At 42.2% G+C, this 27,531-nt stretch overlaps 1 protein-coding gene across 4 annotated transcripts in view; it reads right to left on the bottom strand.

Annotated features, from left to right (window-relative positions):
* Positions 1-27,531, bottom strand: part of man2c1 (mannosidase, alpha, class 2C, member 1) — a 106,276-nt gene that overhangs the window by 16,491 nt on the left and 62,254 nt on the right. For 2 of the 4 annotated variants that reach the window (XM_065002831.1, XM_065002833.1), the window contains 5 exons: positions 21,854-21,958; positions 20,830-20,986; positions 4,498-4,641; positions 2,720-2,829; positions 2,474-2,553 (listed from right to left, as the gene is read on the bottom strand). In XM_065002831.1, coding sequence (XP_064858903.1) covers positions 2,474-2,553; positions 2,720-2,829; positions 4,498-4,641; positions 20,830-20,986; positions 21,854-21,958 — 596 coding nt within the window. Of the gene's footprint in view, positions 1-2,473; positions 2,577-2,719; positions 2,830-4,497; positions 4,642-20,829; positions 20,987-21,853; positions 21,959-27,531 lie in introns of all 4 variants that reach the window. The other 2 variants (XM_065002832.1, XR_010459385.1) reach the window with 2 other exon arrangements.

Here is a 27,531-nt window from a genome sequence, read left to right as displayed (position 1 = left end):
TTCCGTGGTGCTGATCGACTTGTATGGGTTCATTTCTGACTGCCGTCCACGGTGCTGAATGTATTGGAATTGAGTTGTATTGGTAATTGAATTGTATTGGTAATTGAATTGGTAATTGTATTGTATTGGTAATTGAATTGTATTGGTAATTGAATTGTATTGGTAATTGTATTGTATTGGTAATTGTATTGTATTGGTAATTGAATTGTATTGGTAATTGAATTGTATTGGTAATTTAATTGTATTGGTAATTGTATTGTATTGGTATTTGTATTGTATTGGTAATTGAATTGTATTGGTAATTGAATTGTATTGGTAATTGAATTGTATTGGTAATTGTATTTATTATTCTCTGGTAACAGCTTCAAATGTGGCCTTAGATGAGCTTCTGCTCTGTTGTTACAGTAATATTAACACACAGCCTTACCAACAAGGCCACCTGGGCCTGTCATGATTAAGCTAAGCTACTGACTACAGACCATAACTACTGACCACAACCACACAACTACTGACCACAACCACACAACTACTGACCACAACTACTGACCACAGCCACACAACTACTGACCACAACTACTGACCACAGCCACACAACTACAGACCACAACTACTGACCACAGCCACACAACTACAGACCACAACTACTGACCACAACCACACAACTACTGACCACAACCACACAACTACTGACCACAACTACTGACCACAGCCACACAACTACAGACCACAACCACACAACTACTGACCACAACTACTGACCACAGCCACACAACTACAGACCACAACTACTGACCACAGCCACACAACTACAGACCACAACTACTGACCACAACCACACAACTACTGACCACAACCACACAACTACTGACCACAACTACTGACCACAGCCACACAACTACAGACCACAACTACTGACCACAGCCACACAACTACAGACCACAACTACTGACCACAACCACACAACTACAGACCACAACTACTGACCACAACCACACAACTACTGACCACAACTACTGACCACAACCACACAACTACTGACCACAACCACAGGCCACAACTACTGACCACACCCACACAGCTCCTGACTACAGCTACTGACCACAACCACACAACTACTGACCACAACCACACAACAACTGACCACCGCTACTGACCACAACCACACATCTACTGACCACAACCACTGACCACACCTAGTGACCACAACTACTGACCACACCTACTGACCACAACCACACAACCACTGACCACAACTACTGACCACAGCCACACAACCACAACTACTGACCACAACCACACATCTACTGACCACAACCACTGACCACACCTAGTGACCACAACTACTGACCACACCTACTGACCACAACCACACAACCACTGACCACAACTACTGACCACAGCCACACAACTACAACTACTGACCACAACCACACATCTACTGACCACAACCACTGACCACACCTACTGACCACAACTACTGACCACAACCACACAACCACAACTACTGACCACAACCACACAACCACAACTACTGACCACAACCACTGACCACACCTAGTGACCACAACTACTGACCACACCTACTGACCACAACCACACAACCACTGACCACAACTACTGACCACAGCCACACAACCACAACTACTGACCACAACCACACATCTACTGACCACAACCACTGACCACACCTACTGACCACAACTACTGACCACAACCACACAACTACTGACCACAACTACTGACCACAGCCACACAACCACAACTACTGACCACAACCACACATCTACTGACCACAACCACTGACCACACCTACTGACCACAACTACTGACCACAGCCACTGACCAAACCAACGTTCACATCTTCTGGCTATCCTAACTTCAAATTCTTGAAAACTTTGTCAACTTTAACTATTTTGAATTTGCATAAAATAACCAACCAACAGTAACAAAAATACATCCAAAGAGCTGAAGCCAAGTCACACAAGTCTTCCCAGAAAATGACCGTCGAGTTTCTTCCTTGTTTGCTGATTTTTGTATTGTGTTTTTATCGTTTCACGAGAGCTTGGCGCTGAGTAAGATTTCCAATGTCTTCATTACACACGGCAAATAAACCCCACCTCTTTAAGGAATACCTAGGATAGGATAAAGTAATCCCCCCCCCCCTTTAAAAGATTTAGATGCACTACTGTTCCACTGGAGGTCATAAGGTGAAAGCACCAATTTGTAAGTCGCTCTGGATAAGAGCGTCTGCTAAATGACTTAAATGTAAATGTAAATGTAGTAGTACTGATAGTAGTGGTAGTAGTAGTAGTACTGTTCCACTGGATGTCATAAGGTGAATGCACCAATTTGTAAGTCGCTCTGGATAAGAGCGTCTGCTAAATGACTTAAATGTAAATGATGTAAATGTAAAAAATGTAACTTTAAAAATAAAAAATAAATCAAAATGTTATAAAAATCAAAAGTACCTCACCTGTGTGTGGCATGACAGCGTAGGTGAACTGATGACTGCCCATGTCAGCGTTGGCATCAGGAGACTTAGGAGCTCGCAGTCTTTTAAGAAGAAAAAGAACAGTCTTAGGAAGGAGAGAAAGAATGCTGTTATGTTAACGATGTCAGTAATACGCGGAACCCGCTATTCTGACGTTGACAACACCATGCTCTGCTAACTGAGCTACCCACGTCCAATTTGTTAAACTGCGATATTTGTCAGACTCACAGAGAGAGCGTCATGGTGTTCTGGTGAACAGAGTATCCATATTTACTGTCGTTCAGCAGAGACACTCCAAAGCCGTGCTCTGATAGGTCTGCCCATTTGTGGCCCCAAACCTAGGAAAGATAATTATTCTATTGTTATAGGACCAGCAAAACAACGATGCTAAGGGGAGTTAGCAGATGGGTTATTTATGTCAGTCAGTAGCAGTAGGGAATTGCCTCTTGCCACTGCTTCTGCTTGCTCTTTGGGGGACTAGGCTGGTTACTGTAATGCTCTTTGGGGGACTAGGCTGGTTACTGTAATGCTCTTTGGGGGACTAGGCTGGTTACTGTAATGCTCTTTGGGGGACTAGGCTGGTTACTGTAATGCTCTTTGGGGGACTAGGCTGGTTACTGTAAAGCTCTTTGGGGGACTAGGCTGGTTACTGTAAAGCTCTTTGGGGGACTAGGCTGGTTACTGTAAAGCTATTTGGGGGACTAGGCTGGTTACTGTAATGCTCTTTGGGGTCTAAGCTGGTTACTGTAAAGCTCTTTGGGGGACTAGGCTGGTTACTGTAAAGCTCTTTGGGGGACTAGGCTGGTTACTGTAATGATCTTTGGGGGACTAGGCTGGTTACTGTAATGCTCTTTGGGGGACTAGGCTGGTTACTGTAAAGGTCTTTGGGGGACTAGGCTGGTTACTGTAAAGCTATTTGGGGTCTAAGCTGGTTACTGTAAAGCTCTTTGGGGGACTAGGCTGGTTACTGTAATGCTCTTTGGGGTCTAAGCTGGTTACTGTAAAGCTCTTTGGGGGACTAGGCTGGTTACTGTAAAGCTCTTTGGGGTCTAAGCTGGTTACTGTAAAGCTCTTTGGGGGACTAGGCTGGTTACTGTAATGCTCTTTGGGGGACTAGGCTGGTTACTGTAATGCTCTTTGGGGGACTAGGCTGGTTACTGTAATGCTCTTTGGGGGACTAGGCTGGTTACTGTAATGCTCTTTGGGGGACTAGGCTGGTTACTGTAATGCTCTTTGGGGGACTAGGCTAGTTACTGTAATGCTCTTTGGGGGACTAGGCTGGTTACTGTAATGCTCTTTGGGGGACTAGGCTGGTTACTGTAATGCTCTTTGGGGGACTAGGCTGGTTACTGTAATGCTCTTTGGGGGACTAGGCTGGTTACTGTAATGCTCTTTGGGGGACTAGGCTGGTTACTGTAATGCTCTTTGGGGGACTAGGCTGGTTACTGTAATGCTCTTTGGGGGACTAGGCTGGTTACTGTAAAGCTCTTTGGGGGACTAGGCTGGTTACTGTAATGCTCTTTGGGAGACTAGGCTGGTTACTGTAAAGCTATTTGGGGTCTAAGCTGGTTACTGTAAAGCTCTTTGGGGACTAGGCTGGTTACTGTAAAGCTCTTTGGGGGACTAGGCTGGCTACTGTAAAGCTCTGGGGGACTAGGCTGGCTACTGTAAAGCTCTTTGGGGTCTAAGCTGGTTACTGTAAAGCTCTTTGGGGTCTAGGCTGGTTATTGTAAAGCTCTTTGGGGTCTAAGCTGGTTACTGTAAAGCTCTTTGGGGTCTAGGCTGGTTACTGTAAAGCTCTTTGGGGTCTAGGCTGGTTATTGTAAAGCTCTTTGGGGTCTAGGCTGGTTACTGTAATGCTCTTTGGGGTCTAAGCTGGTTACTGTAAAGCTCTTTGGGGTCTAAGCTGGCTACTGTAAAGCTCTTTGGGGTCTAGGCTGGTTACTGTAAAGCTCTCGTGATAATTGTTGATGTCAAAAAGGCTGTATAAAACATGTTATTGGTACCTCGAAGCGTGCCCAGTCCCAGCTCGTGTTCCTGTGTGTGGGTCTCTGCAGGTGTCCAAACTGGATCTCATAGGTGGCGTTGGGGCTCCTCACCCTCACTGGGAACTCTACCTTCAGGAACTTATGGGACTCGAACCACTCCACCTGGAATAAACAACATTATGGGACTGAAACCATTCCACCTGGAATAAACAACATTATGGGACTGAAACCACTCCACCTGGAATAAACATTATGGGACTGAAACCATTCCACCTGGAATAAACAACATTATGGGACTGAAACCATTCCACCTGGAATAAACAACATTATGGGACTGAAACCATTCCACCTGGAATAAACAATATTATGGGACTGAAACCATTCCACCTGGAATAAACAACATTATGGGACTGAAACCATTCCACCTGGAATAAACAACATTATGGGACTGAAACCATTCCACCTGGAATAAACAACATTATGGGACTGAAACCACTCCACCTGGAATAAACAACATTATGGGACTGAAACCATTCCACCTGGAATAAACAACATTATGAGACTGAAACCATTCCACCTGGAATAAACAACATTATGGGACTGAAACCGTTCCACCTGGAATAAACAACATTATGAGACTGAAACCATTCCACCTGGAATAAACAACATTATGGGACTGAAACCATTCCACCTGGAATAAACAACATTATGAGACTGAAACCACTCCACCTGGAATAAACATTATGGGACTGAAACCATTCCACCTGGAATAAACAACATTATGGGACTGAAACCATTCCACCTGGAATAAACAACATTATGGGACTGAAACCATTCCACCTGGAATAAACAACATTATGGGACTGAAACCATTCCACCTGGAATAAACAACATTATGAGACGGAAACCACTCCACCTGGAATAAACAACATTATGGGACTGAAACCATTCCACCTGGAATAAACAACATTATGGGACTGAAACCATTCCACCTGGAATAAACATTATGGGACTGAAACCACTCCACCTGGAATAAACAACATTATGGGACTGAAACCATTCCACCTGGAATAAACAACATTATGGGACTGAAACCATTCCACCTGGAATAAACAACATTATGGGACTGAAACCATTCCACCTGGAATAAACAACATTATGGGACTGAAACCATTCCACCTGGAATAAACAACATTATGGGACTGAAACCATTCCACCTGGAATAAACAACATTATGGGACTGAAACCATTCCACCTGGAATAAACAACATTATGGGACTGAAACCATTCCACCTGGAATAAACAACATTATGGGACTGAAACCACTCCACCTGGAATAAACATTATGGGACTGAAACCATTCCACCTGGAATAAACAACATTATGGGACTGAAACCACTCCACCTGGAATAAACAACATTATGGGACTGAAACCATTCCACCTGGAATAAACAACATTATGGGACTGAAACCATTCCACCTGGAATAAACAACATTATGGGACTGAAACCATTCCACCTGGAATAAACAACATTATGGGACTGAAACCATTCCACCTGGAATAAACAACATTATGGGACTGAAACCACTCCACCTGGAATAAACAACATTATGGGACTGAAACCACTCCACCTGGAATAAACAACATTATGGGACTGAAACCATTCCACCTGGAATAAACAACATTATGGGACTGAAACCATTCCACCTGGAATAAACATTATGAGACTGAAACCATTCCACCTGGAATAAACAAAATTATGGGACTGAAACCATTCCACCTGGAATAAACATTATGAGACTGAAACCATTCCACCTGGAATAAACAACATTATGGGACTGAAACCATTCCACCTGGAATAAACAACATTATGGGACTGAAACCATTCCACCTGGAATAAACATTATGAGACTGAAACCATTCCACCTGGAATAAACAACATTATGGGACTGAAACCATTCCACCTGGAATAAACAACATTATGAGACTGAAACCATTCCACCTGGAATAAACAACATTATGGGACTGAAACCATTCCACCTGGAATAAACAACATTATGGGACTGAAACCATTCCACCTGGAATAAACAACATTATGGGGCTGAAACCACTCCACCTGGAATAAACATTATGGGACTGAAACCATTCCACCTGGAATAAACATTATGAGACTGAAACCATTCCACCTGGAATAAACAACATTATGGGACTGAAACCATTCCACCTGGAATAAACAACATTATGGGACTGAAACCATTCCACCTGGAATAAACAACATTATGGGACTGAAACCATTCCACCTGGAATAAACATTATGAGACTGAAACCATTCCACCTGGAATAAACAACATTATGGGACTGAAACCATTCCACCTGGAATAAACAACATTATGGGACTGAAACCATTCCACCTGGAATAAACAACATTATGGGACTGAAACCATTCCACCTGGAATAAACAACATTATGGGACTGAAACCATTCCACCTGGAATAAACAACATTACGGGACTGAAACCATTCCACCTGGAATAAACAACATTATGGGACTGAAACCATTCCACCTGGAATAAACAACATTATGGGACTGAAACCATTCCACCTGGAATAAACAACATTATGGGACTGAAACCACTCCACCTGGAATAAACATTATGGGACTGAAACCATTCCACCTGGAATAAACAACATTATGGGACTGAAACCATTCCACCTGGAATAAACAACATTATGGGACTGAAACCATTCCACCTGGAATAAACAACATTATGGGACTGAAACCATTCCACCTGGAATAAACAACATTATGGGACTGAAACCATTCCACCTGGAATAAACAACATTATGGGACTGAAACCATTCCACCTGGAATAAACAACATTATGGGACTGAAACCATTCCACCTGGAATAAACAACATTATGGGACTGAAACCATTCCACCTGGAATAAACAACATTATGGGACTGAAACCATTCCACCTGGAATAAACAACATTATGGGACTGAAACCATTCCACCTGGAATAAACATTATGAGACTGAAACCATTCCACCTGGAATAAACAAAATTATGGGACTGAAACCATTCCACCTGGAATAAACAACATTATGGGACTGAAACCATTCCACCTGGAATAAACAACATTATGGGACTGAAACCATTCCACCTGGAATAAACAACATTATGGGACTGAAACCATTCCACCTGGAATAAACATTATGAGACTGAAACCATTCCACCTGGAATAAACAACATTATGGGACTGAAACCATTCCACCTGGAATAAACAACATTATGAGACTGAAACCATTCCACCTGGAATAAACAACATTATGGGACTGAAACCATTCCACCTGGAATAAACAACATTATGGGACTGAAACCATTCCACCTGGAATAAACAACATTATGGGGCTGAAACCACTCCACCTGGAATAAACATTATGGGACTGAAACCATTCCACCTGGAATAAACATTATGAGACTGAAACCATTCCACCTGGAATAAACAACATTATGGGACTGAAACCATTCCACCTGGAATAAACAACATTATGGGACTGAAACCATTCCACCTGGAATAAACATTATGAGACTGAAACCATTCCACCTGGAATAAACAACATTACGGGACTGAAACCATTCCACCTGGAATAAACAACATTATGGGACTGAAACCATTCCACCTGGAATAAACAACATTATGGGACTGAAACCATTCCACCTGGAATAAACAACATTATGGGACTGAAACCATTCCACCTGGAATAAACAACATTACGGGACTGAAACCATTCCACCTGGAATAAACAACATTATGGGACTGAAACCATTCCACCTGGAATAAACAACATTATGAGACTGAAACCACTCCACCTGGAATAAACATTATGGGACTGAAACCATTCCACCTGGAATAAACAACATTATGGGACTGAAACCATTCCACCTGGAATAAACAACATTACGGGACTGAAACCATTCCACCTGGAATAAACAACATTACGAGACTGAAACCATTCCACCTGGAATAAACAACATTATGGGGCTGAAACCACTCCACCTGGAATAAACATTATGGGACTGAAACCATTCCACCTGGAATAAACAACATTATGGGACTGAAACCATTCCACCTGGAATAAACAACATGATGAGACTGAAACCATTCAACCTGGAATAAACAACATTATGGGACTGAAACCATTCCACCTGGAATAAACAACATTATGAGACTGAAACCATTCCACCTGGAATAAACAACATGATGAGACTGAAACCATTCCACCTGGAATAAACAACATTATGGGACTGAAACCATTCCACCTGGAATAAACAACATTATGGGACTGAAACCATTCCACCTGGAATAAACATTATGAGACTGAAACCATTCCACCTGGAATAAACAAAATTATGGGACTGAAACCATTCCACCTGGAATAAACAACATTATGGGACTGAAACCATTCCACCTGGAATAAACAACATTATGAGACTGAAACCATTCCACCTGGAATAAACAACATTATGAGACTGAAACCATTCCACCTGGAATAAACAACATTATGGGACTGAAACCATTCCACCTGGAATAAACAACATTATGGGACTGAAACCATTCCACCTGGAATAAACAACATTATGAGACTGAAACCATTCCACCTGGAATAAACAACATTATGAGACTGAAACCATTCCACCTGGAATAAACAACATGATGGGACTGAAACCATTCCACCTGGAATAAACAACATTATGAGACTGAAACCATTCCACCTGGAATAAACAACATTACGGGACTGAAACCATTCCACCTGGAATAAACAACATTATGGGACTGAAACCATTCCACCTGGAATAAACAACATTACGGGACTGAAACCATTCCACCTGGAATAAACAACATTATGGGACTGAAACCATTCCACCTGGAATAAACAACATTATGGGACTGAAACCATTCCACCTGGAATAAACAACATTATGGGACTGAAACCATTCCACCTGGAATAAACAACATTACGGAACTGAAACCATTCCACCTGGAATAAACAACATTATGGGACTGAAACCATTCCACCTGGAATAAACAACATTATGAGACTGAAACCACTCCACCTGGAATAAACATTATGGGACTGAAACCATTCCACCTGGAATAAACAACATTATGGGACTGAAACCATTCCACCTGGAATAAACAACATTACGGGACTGAAACCATTCCACCTGGAATAAACAACATTATGAGACTGAAACCATTCCACCTGGAATAAACAACATTATGGGGCTGAAACCACTCCACCTGGAATAAACAACATTATGGGACTGAAACCATTCCACCTGGAATAAACAACATTATGGGACTGAAACCATTCCACCTGGAATAAACATTATGAGACTGAAACCATTCCACCTGGAATAAACAAAATTATGGGACTGAAACCATTCCACCTGGAATAAACATTATGAGACTGAAACCATTCCACCTGGAATAAATAACATTATGGGACTGAAACCATTCCACCTGGAATAAACAACATTATGGGACTGAAACCATTCCACCTGGAATAAACATTATGAGACTGAAACCATTCCACCTGGAATAAACAACATTATGGGACTGAAACCATTCCACCTGGAATAAACAACATTATGAGACTGAAACCATTCCACCTGGAATAAACAACATTATGGGACTGAAACCATTCCACCTGGAATAAACAACATTATGGGACTGAAACCATTCCACCTGGAATAAACAACATTATGGGGCTGAAACCACTCCACCTGGAATAAACATTATGGGACTGAAACCATTCCACCTGGAATAAACATTATGAGACTGAAACCATTCCACCTGGAATAAACAACATTATGGGACTGAAACCATTCCACCTGGAATAAACAACATTATGGGACTGAAACCATTCCACCTGGAATAAACATTATGAGACTGAAACCATTCCACCTGGAATAAACAACATTATGGGACTGAAACCATTCCACCTGGAATAAACAACATTATGGGACTGAAACCATTCCACCTGGAATAAACAACATTATGGGACTGAAACCATTCCACCTGGAATAAACAACATTACGGGACTGAAACCATTCCACCTGGAATAAACAACATTATGGGACTGAAACCATTCCACCTGGAATAAACAACATTATGGGACTGAAACCATTCCACCTGGAATAAACAACATTATGGGACTGAAACCATTCCACCTGGAATAAACAACATTATGGGACTGAAACCACTCCACCTGGAATAAACATTATGGGACTGAAACCATTCCACCTGGAATAAACAACATTATGGGACTGAAACCATTCCACCTGGAATAAACAACATTATGGGACTGAAACCATTCCACCTGGAATAAACAACATTATGGGACTGAAACCATTCCACCTGGAATAAACAACATTATGGGACTGAAACCATTCCACCTGGAATAAACAACATTATGGGACTGAAACCATTCCACCTGGAATAAACAACATTATGGGACTGAAACCACTCCACCTGGAATAAACAACATTATGGGACTGAAACCACTCCACCTGGAATAAACAACATTATGGGACTGAAACCATTCCACCTGGAATAAACAACATTATGGGACTGAAACCATTCCACCTGGAATAAACATTATGAGACTGAAACCATTCCACCTGGAATAAACAACATTATGGGACTGAAACCATTCCACCTGGAATAAACAACATTATGGGACTGAAACCATTCCACCTGGAATAAACAACATTATGGGACTGAAACCATTCCACCTGGAATAAACAACATTATGGGACTGAAACCATTCCACCTGGAATAAACATTATGAGACTGAAACCATTCCACCTGGAATAAACAACATTATGGGACTGAAACCATTCCACCTGGAATAAACAACATTATGAGACTGAAACCATTCCACCTGGAATAAACAACATTATGGGACTGAAACCATTCCACCTGGAATAAACAACATTATGGGACTGAAACCATTCCACCTGGAATAAACAACATTATGGGGCTGAAACCACTCCACCTGGAATAAACATTATGGGACTGAAACCATTCCACCTGGAATAAACATTATGAGACTGAAACCATTCCACCTGGAATAAACAACATTATGGGACTGAAACCATTCCACCTGGAATAAACAACATTATGGGACTGAAACCATTCCACCTGGAATAAACATTATGAGACTGAAACCATTCCACCTGGAATAAACAACATTACGGGACTGAAACCATTCCACCTGGAATAAACAACATTATGGGACTGAAACCATTCCACCTGGAATAAACAACATTATGGGACTGAAACCATTCCACCTGGAATAAACAACATTACGGGACTGAAACCATTCCACCTGGAATAAACAACATTATGGGACTGAAACCATTCCACCTGGAATAAACAACATTATGAGACTGAAACCACTCCACCTGGAATAAACATTATGGGACTGAAACCATTCCACCTGGAATAAACAACATTATGGGACTGAAACCATTCCACCTGGAATAAACAACATTACGGGACTGAAACCATTCCACCTGGAATAAACAACATTATGGGACTGAAACCATTCCACCTGGAATAAACAACATTATGGGACTGAAACCATTCCACCTGGAATAAACAACATTATGGGACTGAAACCACTCCACCTGGAATAAACATTATGGGACTGAAACCATTCCACCTGGAATAAACAACATTATGGGACTGAAACCACTCCACCTGGAATAAACAACATTATGGGACTGAAACCATTCCACCTGGAATAAACAACATTATGGGACTGAAACCATTCCACCTGGAATAAACAACATTATGGGACTGAAACCATTCCACCTGGAATAAACAACATTATGGGACTGAAACCATTCCACCTGGAATAAACAACATTATGGGACTGAAACCACTCCACCTGGAATAAACAACATTATGGGACTGAAACCACTCCACCTGGAATAAACAACATTATGGGACTGAAACCATTCCACCTGGAATAAACAACATTATGGGACTGAAACCATTCCACCTGGAATAAAATTGAAACCATTCACCTGGAATAAACAACATTATGGGACTGAAACCATTCCACCTGGAATAAACAACATTATGGGACTGAAACCATTCCACCTGGAATAAACAACATTATGGGACTGAAACCATTCCACCTGGAATAAACAACATTATGGGACTGAAACCATTCCACCTGGAATAAACATTAAACAACATCCACCTGGAATGGGACTGAAACCATTCCACCTGGAATAAACAACATTATGGGACTGAAACCATTCCACCTGGAATAAAAACATTATGAGACTGAAACCATTCCACCTGGAATAAACAACATTATGGGACTGAAACCATTCCACCTGGAATAAACAACATTATGAGACTGAAACCATTCCACCTGGAATAAACAACATTATGGGACTGAAACCATTCCACCTGGAATAAACAACATTATGGGACTGAAACCATTCCACCTGGAATAAACAACATTATGGGGCTGAAACCACTCCACCTGGAATAAACATTATGGGACTGAAACCATTCCACCTGGAATAAACATTATGAGACTGAAACCATTCCACCTGGAATAAACATTATGAGACTGAAACCATTCCACCTGGAATAAACAACATTATGGGACTGAAACCATTCCACCTGGAATAAACAACATTATGGGACTGAAACCATTCCACCTGGAATAAACAACATTATGGGACTGAAACCATTCCACCTGGAATAAACAACATTATGGGACTGAAACCATTCCACCTGGAATAAACATTATGAGACTGAAACCATTCCACCTGGAATAAACAACATTATGGGACTGAAACCATTCCACCTGGAATAAACAACATTATGAGACTGAAACCATTCCACCTGGAATAAACAACATTATGGGACTGAAACCATTCCACCTGGAATAAACAACATTATGGGACTGAAACCATTCCACCTGGAATAAACAACATTATGGGGCTGAAACCACTCCACCTGGAATAAACATTATGGGACTGAAACCATTCCACCTGGAATAAACATTATGAGACTGAAACCATTCCACCTGGAATAAACAACATTATGGGACTGAAACCATTCCACCTGGAATAAACAACATTATGGGACTGAAACCATTCCACCTGGAATAAACATTATGAGACTGAAACCATTCCACCTGGAATAAACAACATTACGGGACTGAAACCATTCCACCTGGAATAAACAACATTATGGGACTGAAACCATTCCACCTGGAATAAACAACATTATGGGACTGAAACCATTCCACCTGGAATAAACAACATTATGGGACTGAAACCATTCCACCTGGAATAAACAACATTATGGGACTGAAACCATTCCACCTGGAATAAACAACATTATGAGACTGAAACCACTCCACCTGGAATAAACATTATGGGACTGAAACCATTCCACCTGGAATAAACAACATTATGGGACTGAAACCATTCCACCTGGAATAAACAAATTACGGGACTGAAACCATTCCACCTGGAATAAACAACATTATGGGACTGAAACCATTCCACCTGGAATAAACAACATTATGGGACTGAAACCATTCCACCTGGAATAAACAACATTATGGGACTGAAACCACTCCACCTGGAATAAACATTATGGGACTGAAACCATTCCACCTGGAATAAAAACATTATGGGACTGAAACCACTCCACCTGGAATAAACAACATTATGGGACTGAAACCATTCCACCTGGAATAAACAACATTATGGGACTGAAACCATTCCACCTGGAATAAACAACATTATGGGACTGAAACCATTCCACCTGGAATAAACAACATTATGGGACTGAAACCATTCCACCTGGAATAAACAACATTATGGGACTGAAACCACTCCACCTGGAATAAACAACATTATGGGACTGAAACCACTCCCACCTGGAATAAACAACATTATGGGACTGAAACCATTCCACCTGGAATAAACAACATTATGGGACTGAAACCATTCCACCTGGAATAAACATTATGAGACTGAAACCATTCCACCTGGAATAAACAACATTATGGGACTGAAACCATTCCACCTGGAATAAACAACATTATGGGACTGAAACCATTCCACCTGGAATAAACAACATTATGGGACTGAAACCATTCCACCTGGAATAAACAACATTATGGGACTGAAACCATTCCACCTGGAATAAAAACATTATGAGACTGAAACCATTCCACCTGGAATAAACAACATTATGGGACTGAAACCATTCCACCTGGAATAAACAACATTATGAGACTGAAACCATTCCACCTGGAATAAACAACATTATGGGACTGAAACCATTCCACCTGGAATAAAACAACATTATGGGACTGAAACCATTCCACCTGGAATAAACAACATTATGGGGCTGAAACCACTCCACCTGGAATAAAAACATTATGGGACTGAAACCATTCCACCTGGAATAAACATTATGAGACTGAAACCATTCCACCTGGAATAAACAACATTATGGGACTGAAACCATTCCACCTGGAATAAACAACATTATGGGACTGAAACCATTCCACCTGGAATAAACATTATGAGACTGAAACCATTCCACCTGGAATAAACAACATTATGGGACTGAAACCATTCCACCTGGAATAAACAACATTATGGGACTGAAACCATTCCACCTGGAATAAACAACATTATGGGACTGAAACCATTCCACCTGGAATAAACAACATTACCTGGAATAAACAACATTATGGGACTGAAACCATTCCACCTGGAATAAACAACATTATGAGACTGAAACCATTCCACCTGGAATAAAAACATTATGGGACTGAAACCATTCCACCTGGAATAAACATTATGGGACTGAAACCATTCCACCTGGAATAAACAACATTATGGGACTGAAACCATTCCACCTGGAATAAACAACATTATGAGACTGAAACCATTCCACCTGGAATAAACAACATTATGGGACTGAAACCATTCCACCTGGAATAAACAACATTATGGAATAAACATTATGGGACTGAAACCATTCCACCTGGAATAAACAACATTATGGGACTGAAACCATTCCACCTGGAATAAACAACATGATGAGACTGAAACCATTCCACCTGGAATAAACAACATTATGGGACTGAAACCATTCCACCTGGAATAAACAACATTATGAGACTGAAACCATTCCACCTGGAATAAACAACATGATGAGACTGAAACCATTCCACCTGGAATAAACAACATTATGGGACTGAAACCATTCCACCTGGAATAAACAACATTATGGGATGAAACCATTCCACCTGGAATAAACATTATGAGACTGAAACCATTCCACCTGGAATAAACAAAATTATGGGACTGAAACCATTCCACCTGGAATAAACAACATTATGGGACTGAAACCATTCCACCTGGAATAAACAACATTATGAGACTGAAACCATTCCACCTGGAATAAACAACATTATGAGACTGAAACCATTCCACCTGGAATAAACAACATTATGGGACTGAAACCATTCCACCTGGAATAAACAACATTATGGGACTGAAACCATTCCACCTGGAATAAACAACATTATGAGACTGAAACCATTCCACCTGGAATAAACAACATTATGAGACTGAAACCATTCCACCTGGAATAAACAACATGATGGGACTGAAACCATTCCACCTGGAATAAACAACATTATGAGAGGACTGAAAACCATTCCACCTGGAATAAACATGGGACTGAAACCATTATGGGACTGAAACCATTCCACCTGGAATAAACAACATTATGGGACTGAAACCATTCCACCTGGAATAAACAACATTATGGGACTGAAACCATTCCACCTGGAATAAACAACATTATGGGACTGAAACCATTCCACCTGGAATAAACAACATTATGGGACTGAAACCATTCCACCTGGAATAAACAACATTATGAGACTGAAACCATTCCACCTGGAATAAACAACATTATGAGACTGAAACCATTCCACCTGGAATAAACATTATGGGACTGAAACCATTCCACCTGGAATAAACAACATTATGGGACTGAAACCATTCCACCTGGAATAAACAACATTACGGGACTGAAACCATTCCACCTGGAATAAACAACATTATGAGACTGAAACCATTCCACCTGGAATAAACAACATTATGGGGCTGAAACCACTCCACCTGGAATAAACATTATGGGACTGAAACCATTCCACCTGGAATAAACAACATTATGGGACTGAAACCATTCCACCTGGAATAAACAACATGATGAGACTGAAACCATTCAACCTGGAATAAACAACATTATGGGACTGAAACCATTCCACCTGGAATAAACAACATTATGAGACTGAAACCATTCCACCTGGAATAAACAACATGATGAGACAGAAACCATTCAACCTGGAATAAACAACATTATGGGACTGAAACCATTCCACCTGGAATAAACAACATTATGGGGAAACCAACCTGGAAAAACATTATGAGACTGAAACCATTCCACCTGGAATAAACAAAATTATGGGACTGAAACCATTCCACCTGGAATAAACAACATTATGGGACTGAAACCATTCCACCTGGAATAAACAACATTATGAGACTGAAACCATTCCACCTGGAATAAACAACATTATGAGACTGAAACCATTCCACCTGGAATAAACAACATTATGGGACTGAAACCATTCCACCTGGAATAAACAACATTATGGGACTGAAACCATTCCACCTGGAATAAACAACATTATGAGACTGAAACCATTCCACCTGGAATAAACAACATTATGAGACTGAAACCATTCCACCTGGAATAAACAACATGACGGGACTGAAACCATTCCACCTGGAATAAACAACATTATGAGACTGAAACCATTCCACCTGGAATAAACAACATGATGAGACTGAAACCACTCCACCTGGAATAAACAACATTATGGGACTGAAACCATTCCACCTGGAATAAACAACATTATGAGACTGAAACCATTCCACCTGGAATAAACAACATGATGAGACTGAAACCATTCCACCTGGAATAAACAACATTACGAGACTGAAACCATTCCACCTGGAATAAACAACATGATGAGACTGAAACCATTCCACCTGGAATAAACAACATTATGGGGCTGAAACCATTCCACCTGGAATAAACAACATTATGAGACTGAAACCATTCCACCTGGAATAAACATTATGAGACTGAAACCATTCCACCTGGAATAAACAACATTATGGGACTGAAACCATTCCACCTGGAATAAACAACATTACGGGACTGAAACCATTCCACCTGGAATAAACAACATTATGGGACTGAAACCATTCCACCTGGAATAAACAACATGATGAGACTGAAACCATTCCACCTGGAATAAACAACATTATGGGACTGAAACCATTCCACCTGGAATAAACAACATGATGAGACTGAAACCATTCCACCTGGAATAAACAACATTATGGGACTGAAACCATTCCACCTGGAATAAACAACATTATGAGACTGAAACCATTCCACCTGGAATAAACAACATTACGGGACTGAAACCATTCCACCTGGAATAAACAACATTATGGGACTGAAACCATTCCACCTGGAATAAACAACATTATGGGACTGAAACCATTCCACCTGGAATAAACAACATTATGGGACTGAAACCATTCCACCTGGAATAAACAACATTACGGGACTGAAACCATTCCACCTGGAATAAACAACATGATGATGGGACTGAAACCATTCCACCTGGAATAAACAACATTATGGGACTGAAACCATTCCACCTGGAATAAACAACATTATGAGACTGAAACCATTCCACCTGGAATAAACAACATGATGAACTGGGAGAAGGTGGAAGACATTACAACAACATAATAAACATAGTAGTAGATTTAAAGAACATCTTTTCTGAGTCAGATATGGAAAAGTTGATTACCGAAAGGCAAGATTCTGGCAGATTAACTTTTTTATACTTTGCAAATGCATATGAAGTGTTAACAGTAATCTCTGTCAAGTACCTGAGTATTTACCTTGATATGAGGACACATGGTGTCTACAGTACCTGAGTATTTACCTTGATAAGGACACATGGTGTCTACAGTACCTGAGTATTTACCTTGATATGAGGACACATGGTGTCTACAGTACCTGAGTATTTACCTTGATAAGGACACATGGTGTCTACAGTACCTGAGTATTTACCTTGATATGAGGACACATGGTGTCTACAGTACCTGAGTATTTACCTTGATAAGGACACATGGTGTCTACAGTACCTGAGTATTTACCTTGATAAGGACACATGGTGTCTACAGTACCTGAGTATTTACCTTGATGAGGACACATGGTGTCTACAGTACCTGAGTATTTACCTTGATGAGGACACATGGTGTCTACAGTACCTGAGTATTTACCTTGATAAGGACACATGGTGTCTACAGTACCTGAGTATTTACCTTGATGAGGACACATGGTGTCTACAGTACCTGAGTATTTACCTTGATATGAGGACACATGGTGTCTACAGTACCTGAGTATTTACCTTGATGAGGACACATGGTGTCTACAGTACCTGAGTATTTACCTTGATAAGGACACATGGTGTCTACAGTACCTGAGTATTTACCTTGATAAGGACACATGGTGTCTACAGTACCTGAGTATTTACCTTGATGAGGACACATGGTGTCTACAGTACCTGAGTATTTACCTTGATGAGGACACATGGTGTCTACAGTACCTGAGTATTTACCTTGATGAGGACACATGGTGTCTACAGTACCTGAGTATTTACCTTATGGTGTCTACAGTACCTGAGTATTTACCTTGATGAGGACACATGGTGTCTACAGTACCTGAGTATTTACCTTGATGAGGACACATGGTGTCTACAGTACCTGAGTATTTACCTTGATAAGGACACATGGTGTCTACAGTACCTGAGTATTTACCTTGATAAGGACACATGGTGTCTACAGTACCTGAGTATTTACCTTGATGAGGACACATGGTGTCTACAGTACCTGAGTATTTACCTTGATAAGGACACATGGTGTCTACAGTACCTGAGTATTTACCTTGATAAGGACACATGGTGTCTACAGTACCTGAGTATTTACCTTGATGAGGACACATGGTGTCTACAGTACCTGAGTATTTACCTTGATGAGGACACATGGTGTCTACAGTACCTGAGTATTTACCTTGATGAGGACACATGGTGTCTACAGTACCTGAGTATTTACCTTGATATGAGGACACATGGTGTCTACAGTACCTGAGTATTTACCTTGATAAGGACACATGGTGTCTACAGTACGTGAGTATTTACCTTGATGAGGACACATGGTGTCTACAGTACGTGAGTATTTACCTTGATGAGGACACATGGTGTCTACAGTACCTGAGTATTTACCTTGATAAGGACACATGGTGTCTACAGTACCTGAGTATTTACCTTGATAAGGACACATGGTGTCTACAGTACCTGAGTATTTACCTTGATGAGGACACATGGTGTCTACAGTACCTGAGTATTTACCTTGATAAGGACACATGGTGTCTACAGTACCTGAGTATTTACCTTGATGAGGACACATGGTGTCTACAGTACCTGAGTATTTACCTTGATATGAGGACACATGGTGTCTACAGTACCTGAGTATTTACCTTGATGAGGACACATGGTGTCTACAGTACCTGAGTATTTACCTTGATGAGGACACATGGTGTCTACAGTACCTGAGTATTTACCTTGATGAGGACACATGGTGTCTACAGTACCTGAGTATTTACCTTGATATGAGGACACATGGTGTCTACAGTACCTGAGTATTTACCTTGATAAGGACACATGGTGTCTACAGTACCTGAGTATTTACCTTGATGAGGACACATGGTGTCTACAGTACCTGAGTATTTACCTTGATGAGGACACATGGTGTCTACAGTACCTGAGTATTTACCTTGATATGAGGACACATGGTGTCTACAGTACCTGAGTATTTACCTTGATGAGGACACATGGTGTCTACAGTACCTGAGTATTTACCTTGATATGAGGACACATGGTGTCTACAGTACCTGAGTATTTACCTTGATAAGGACACATGGTGTCTACAGTACCTGAGTATTTACCTTGATAAGGACACATGGTGTCTACAGTACCTGAGTATTTACCTTGATATGAGGACACATGGTGTCTACAGTACCTGAGTATTTACCTTGATAAGGACACATGGTGTCTACAGTACCTGAGTGTTGAACTTGACATAAGGACACATGGCATCCAGGATGATCTCCTGGGTGATGGTGCTCTTATCACTGATTCTGATAGTGAAGGTCACACTGCCTCTCAGTCCTCCTGGAGATGCTATCTGGACAGGAGACACCACCTCTACTACAGGCTTCCTATAGGAAGGTCAGAGGTCAGAGTTAGACCCCCTGGAGATGAGGCCTGGACAGGAGACTCCACCTCTACTACCGGCTTCCTATAGGAAGGTCAGAGGTCAGAGTTATACCCCCTGGAGATGCTATCTGGACAGGAGACACCACCTCTACTACCGGCTTCCTATAGGGAAGTTAGAGGTCAGGGGTTAAGGTTAGGATTAGACCCTCTGAAGATGACACCTGGGCCGGACACTCCACTTCCACCGCAGGCTTCCAATAGAGGACACACTGGCACTGTGGCCTGACAGAGAAACTAACTACATGTACTGGCACTGTGGCCTGACAGACAAACTAACTACATGTACTGGCACTGTGGCCTGACAGACAAACTAACTACATGTACTGGCACTGTGGCCTGACAGACAAACTAACTACATATACTGGCACTGTGGCCTGACAGACAAACTAACTACAAATACTGGCACTGTGGCCTGACAGACAAACTAACTACATATACTTGGCTGAGTTCAGTAGGCTCCAAACTGCCTGAACAGGGAGGGATTATCTGAACTTGTCCAATCAAATCAAATGTATTTATAAAGCCCTTCTTACATCAGCTGATATCTCAAAGTGCTGTACAGAAACCCAGCCTAAAAACCCAAACAGCAAGCAATGCAGGTGTAGAAGCACGGTGGCTAGGAAAAACTCCCTAGAAAGACCAAAACCTAGGAAGAAACCTAGAGAGGAACCAGGCTACGAAGGGTGGCCAGTCCTCTTCTGGCTGTGCCGGGTGGAGAGGAACCAGGCTACGAGGGGTGAGTCCTAATGAACACGACCCCGTTGTATCGGCCAGCCCGATGAGAACAGGAAGCAGGATGTTTCTCTCACCGTGTCTGTAGGTGGTAGTCCATCACGTCCCAGGCGTCCCAGTACAGAGGAACATCATCAAACAGCACAAACTGGTTCCCACTGCAACCGTGAGATATCGCCTCTCTGGAACACAGAGAGAGAGAGAGAACATTCTCGCTGTGTGTGTGTGTGTGTGTGTGTGTGTGTGTGTGTGTGTGTGTAGAGAGTGTGTGTGTGTGTGTGTGTGTGAGTGACCAACATTGTATCTCTGTCACGCCACCAATGTTATAACCATAGCCATTAAAACAAGTAGAAGGTGAAAACATGAAGATTTGGTATGGGGTCCCCAAGTCCTCAAAAAGTTCTACAGCTGCACCATCGAGAGCATCCTGACCGGTTGCATCACCGCCTGGTATGGACACTGCTCAGCATCCGACTGTAAGGGGCTACAGAGGGTAATGCGTAAGGCCCAGTACATCACTGAAGCTAAGCTTCCTGCCATCCAGGACCTATATACCAGGCGGTGTCAGAGGAAGGGCCAAAAAATTGTCAAAGACTCCGGTCACCCAAGTCATAGACTGCTACCGCACGGTAAGCGGTACCGGAGTACCAAGTCTAGGACCAAGAAGCTCCTTAACAGCTTCTACCCCCAAGTCATAGCCTGTTCTCTCTGCTACCGCACGGCAAGCGGTACCAGAGTACCAAGTCTAGGACCAAGAGGCTCCTTAAACAGCTTCTACCCCCAAGTCATAGCCTGTTCTCTCTGCTACTGCACGGCAAGCGGTACCAGAGTACCAAGTCTAGGACCAAAAGGCTCCTGATCAGCTTCTACCCCCAAGCCATTAGACTGCTACTGCACGGCAAGCGGTACCAGAGTACCAAGTCTAGGACCAAGAGGCTCCTTAACAGCTTCTACCCCCAAGCCATAAGACTGCTGAACAATTAATCAAATGGCCACCCGGACAATTTACATTGACCCCTCCCCCCACTTCACCCCTACCTACAACTACAAATTACCTCTAACCTGACTGTACAGAGATACTTTACTTTTGAGGAGATGCGATACTCCATTGAAATCGTATTGACGCCCATTGTGTACGTTGCCCATGCGTTGTCAATGTCCTGCTGCATTCTGGGAGATTTTGGGACAAGCAGAGCTCTCCTTCAAGGAGTGAATGGGAGTCAATTGGGCGCTAGCTCAAAAAAAAAACATTAGCATGAAGTACAACATTGCAAATCTTTTTCGAGATGTGAGATAATGAACTTGTTTCCTGTAACATCGTATAGCTTTGGAATCGTGACATTACGTAATTGAGGAAAATAGGCATGGTTCTCGACTCAGGTTTCTTGCCCTTCCCACTGTAGAGTTTCAGTTGACTAAGTGAGAAGATGTTAGCCTGCCTGCATAGCAACTGTTTTACCCTAACCCTAACCCTGCATAGCAACTGTTTTACCCTAACCCTAACCCTGCATAGCAACTGTTTTACCCTAACCCTGCATAGCAACTGTTTTACCCTAACCCTAACCCTGCATAGCAACTGTTTTACCCTAACCCTGCATAGCAACTGTTTTACCCTAACCCTGCATAGCAACTGTTTTACCCTAACCCTAACCCTGCATAGCAACTGTTTTACCCTAACCCTAACCCTGCATAGCAACTGTTTTACCCTAACCCTGCATAGCAACTGTATAGCAACTGTTTTACCCTAACCCTGCATAGCAACTGTTTTACCCTAACCCTAACCCTGCATAGCAACTGTTTTACCCTAACCCTGCATAGCAACTGTTTTAACCCTAACCCTGCATAGCAACTGTTTTACCCTAACCCTAACCCTGCATAGCAACTGTTTTACCCTAACCCTAACCCTGCATAGCAACTGTTTTACCCTAGCTAAAGCAACTGTTTTACCCTAACCCTAACCCTGCATAGCAACTGTTTTACCCTAACCCTAACCCTGCATAGCAACTGTTTTACCTAACCCTAACCCTGCATAGCAACTGTTTTACCCTAACCTAACCCTGCTAACCCTGCATAGCAACTGTTTTACCCTAACCCTAACCCTGCATAGCAACTGTTTTACCCTAACCCTGCATAGCAACTGTTTTACCCTAACCCTAACCCTGCATAGCAACTGTTTTACCCTAACCCTAACCCTGCATAGCAACTGTTTTACCCTAACCCTAACAACTGTTTTACCCTAACCCTAACCCTGCATAGCAACTGTTTTTTAACCCTAACCCCATAGCAAACCTAACCCTAACCCTGCATAGCAACTGTTTTTAACCCTAAGCAACCTAACCCTAAGCATAGCAACTGTTTTACCCTAACCCTAACCCTGCATAGCAACTGTTTTACCCTAACCCTAACCCTGCATAGCAACTGTTTTACCCTAACCCTAACCCTGCATAGCAACTGTTTTACCCTAACCCTAACCCTGCATAGCAACTGTTTTACCCTAACCCTGCATAGCAACTGTTTTACCCTAACCCTAACCCTGCATAGCAACTGTTTTACCCTAACCCTAACCCTGCATAGCAACTGTTTTACCCTAACCCTAACCCTGCATAGCAACTGTTTTACCCTAACCCTAACCCTGCATAGCAACTGTTTTAACCCCTAACCCTAACCCTGCATAGCAACTGTTTTACCCTAACCCTAACCATAACCCTGCATAGCAACTGTTTTACCCTAACCCTAACCCTGCATAGCAACTGTTTTACCCTAACCCTAACCCTGCATAGCAACTGTTTTACCCTAACCCTAACCCTGCATAGCAACTGTTTTACCCTAACCCTAACCCTGCATAGCAACTGTTTTACCCTAACCCTAACCCTGCATAGCAACTGTTTTACCCTAACCCTAACCCTAACCCTGCATAGCAACTGTTTTACCCTAACCCTAACCCTGCATAGCAACTGTTTTACCCTAACCCTGCATAGCAACTGTTTTACCCTAACCCTAACCCTGCATAGCAACTGTTTTACCCTAACCCCTAAGCCTGTTTTACCCTAACCCTGCATAGCAACTGTTTTACCCTAACCCTAACCCTGCATAGCAACTGTTTTACCCTAACCCTAACCCTGCATAGCAACTGTTTTACCCTAACCCTAACCCTGCATAGCAACTGTTTTACCCTAACCCTAACCCTGCATAGCAACTGTTTTACCCTAACCCTAACCCTGCATAGCAACTGTTTTAACCCTAACCCTAACCCTGCATAGCAACTGTTTTACCCTAACCCTGCATAGCAACTGTTTTACCCTAACCCTGCATAGCAACTGTTTTACCCTAACCCTAACCCTGCATAGCAACTGTTTTACCCTAACCCTGCATAGCAACTGTTTTACCCTAACCCTAACCCTGCATAGCAACTGTTTTACCCTAACCCTAACCCTGCATAGCAACTGTTTTACCCTAACCCTAACCCTGCATAGCAACTGTTTTACCCTAACCCTGCATAGCAACTGTTTTACCCTAACCCTAACCCTGCATAGCAACTGTTTTACCCTAACCCTGCATAGCAACTGTTTTACCCTAACCCTGCATAGCAACTGTTTTACCCTAACCCTAACCCTGCATAGCAACTGTTTTACCCTAACCCTAACCCTGCATAGCAACTGTTTTACCCTAACCCTAACCCTGCATAGCAACTGTTTTACCCTAACCCTGCATAGCAACTGTTTTACCCTAACCCTGCATAGCAACTGTTTTACCCTAACCCTAACCCTGCATAGCAACTGTTTTACCCTAACCCTAACCCCTAGCAACATAAGCAAACTGTTTTTAACCCTGCATAGCAACTGTTTTACCCTAACCCTGCATAGCAACTGTTTTACCCTAACCCTGCATAGCAACTGTTTTACCCTAACCCTAACCCTGCATAGCAACTGTTTTACCCTAACCCTGCATAGCAACTGTTTTACCCTAACCCTGCATAGCAACTGTTTTACCCTAACCCTGCATAGCAACTGTTTTACCCTAACCCTGCATAGCAACTGTTTTACCCTAACCCTAACCCTGCATAGCAACTGTTTTTAACCCTAACCCTGCATAGCAACTGTTTTACCCTAACCCTGCATAGCAACTGTTTTACCCTAACCCTAACCCTGCATAGCAACTGTTTTACCCTAACCCTAACCCTGCATAGCAACTGTTTTACCCTAACCCTAACCCTGCATAGCAACTGTTTTACCCTAACCCTAACCCTGCATAGCAACTGTTTTACCCTAACCCTGCATAGCAACTGTTTTACCCTAACCCTGCATAGCAACTGTTTTACCCTAACCCTAACCCTGCATAGCAACTGTTTTACCCTAACCCTAACCCTGCATAGCAACTGTTTTACCCTAACCCTGCATAGCAACTGTTTTACCCTAACCCTAACCCTGCATAGCAACTGTTTTACCCTAACCCTAACCATAGCAACTGTTTTACCCTAACCCTGCATAGCAACTGTTTTACCCTAACCCTAACCCTGCATAGCAACTGTTTTACCCTAACCCTAACCCTGCATAGCAACTGTTTTACCCTAACCCTAACCCTGCATAGCAACTGTTTTACCCTAACCCTAACCCTGCATAGCAACTGTTTTACCCTAACCCTAACCATAACCCTGCATAGCAACTGTTTTACCCTAACCCTAACCCTGCATAGCAACTGTTTTACCCTAACCCTGCATAGCAACTGTTTTACCCTAACCCTAACCCTGCATAGCAACTGTTTTACCCTAACCCTAACCCTGCATAGCAACTGTTTTACCCTAACCCTAACCCTGCATAGCAACTGTTTTACCCTAACCCTAACCCTGCATAGCAACTGTTTTACCCTAACCCTGCATAGCAACTGTTTTACCCTAACCCTGCATAGCAACTGTTTTACCCTAACCCTGCATAGCAACTGTTTTACCCTAACCCTAACCCTGCATAGCAACTGTTTTACCCTAACCCTAACCCTGCATAGCAACTGTTTTACCCTAACCTAACCCTGCATAGCAACTGTTTTACCCTAACCCTAACCCTGCATAGCAACTGTTTTACCCTAACCCTAACCCTGCATAGCAACTGTTTTACCCTAACCCTAACCCTGCATAGCAACTGTTTTACCCTAACCCTAACCCTGCATAGCAACTGTTTTACCCTAACCCTAACCCTGCATAGCAACTGTTTTACCCTAACCCTAACCCTGCATAGCAACTGTTTTTAGCAACTGTTTTAACCCTAACCCTGCATAGCAACTGTTTTACCCTAACCCTAACCCTGCATAGCAACTGTTTTTACCCTAACCCTAACCCTGCATAGCAACTGTTTTACCCTAACCCTAACCCTGCATAGCAACTGTTTTACCCTAACCCTGCATAGCAACTGTTTTACCCTAACCCTAACCCTGCATAGCAACTGTTTTACCCTAACCCTGCATAGCAACTGTTTTACCCTAACCCTGCATAGCAACTGTTTTACCCTAACCCTAACCCTGCATAGAAACCCTAACCCTGCATAGCAACTGTTTTACCCTAACCCTAACCCTGCATAGCAACTGTTTTTACCCCTAACCCTAACCCTGCATAGCAACTGTTTTACCCTAACCCTGCATAGCAACCCTAACCCTAACCCTGCATAGCAACTGTTTTACCCTAACCCTAACCCTGCATAGCAACTGTTTTACCCTAACCCTAACCCTGCATAGCAACTGTTTTACCCTAACCCTGCATAGCAACTGT

The sequence above is a fragment of the Oncorhynchus nerka genome, linkage group LG17 (assembly GCF_034236695.1).
Source record: "Oncorhynchus nerka isolate Pitt River linkage group LG17, Oner_Uvic_2.0, whole genome shotgun sequence".
Taxonomy (NCBI): Eukaryota; Metazoa; Chordata; class Actinopteri; order Salmoniformes; family Salmonidae; genus Oncorhynchus; species Oncorhynchus nerka.
The sequence above is the reverse complement of the archived record's forward strand: the minus strand, read 5'-3'. Positions and strand labels throughout refer to the sequence as shown.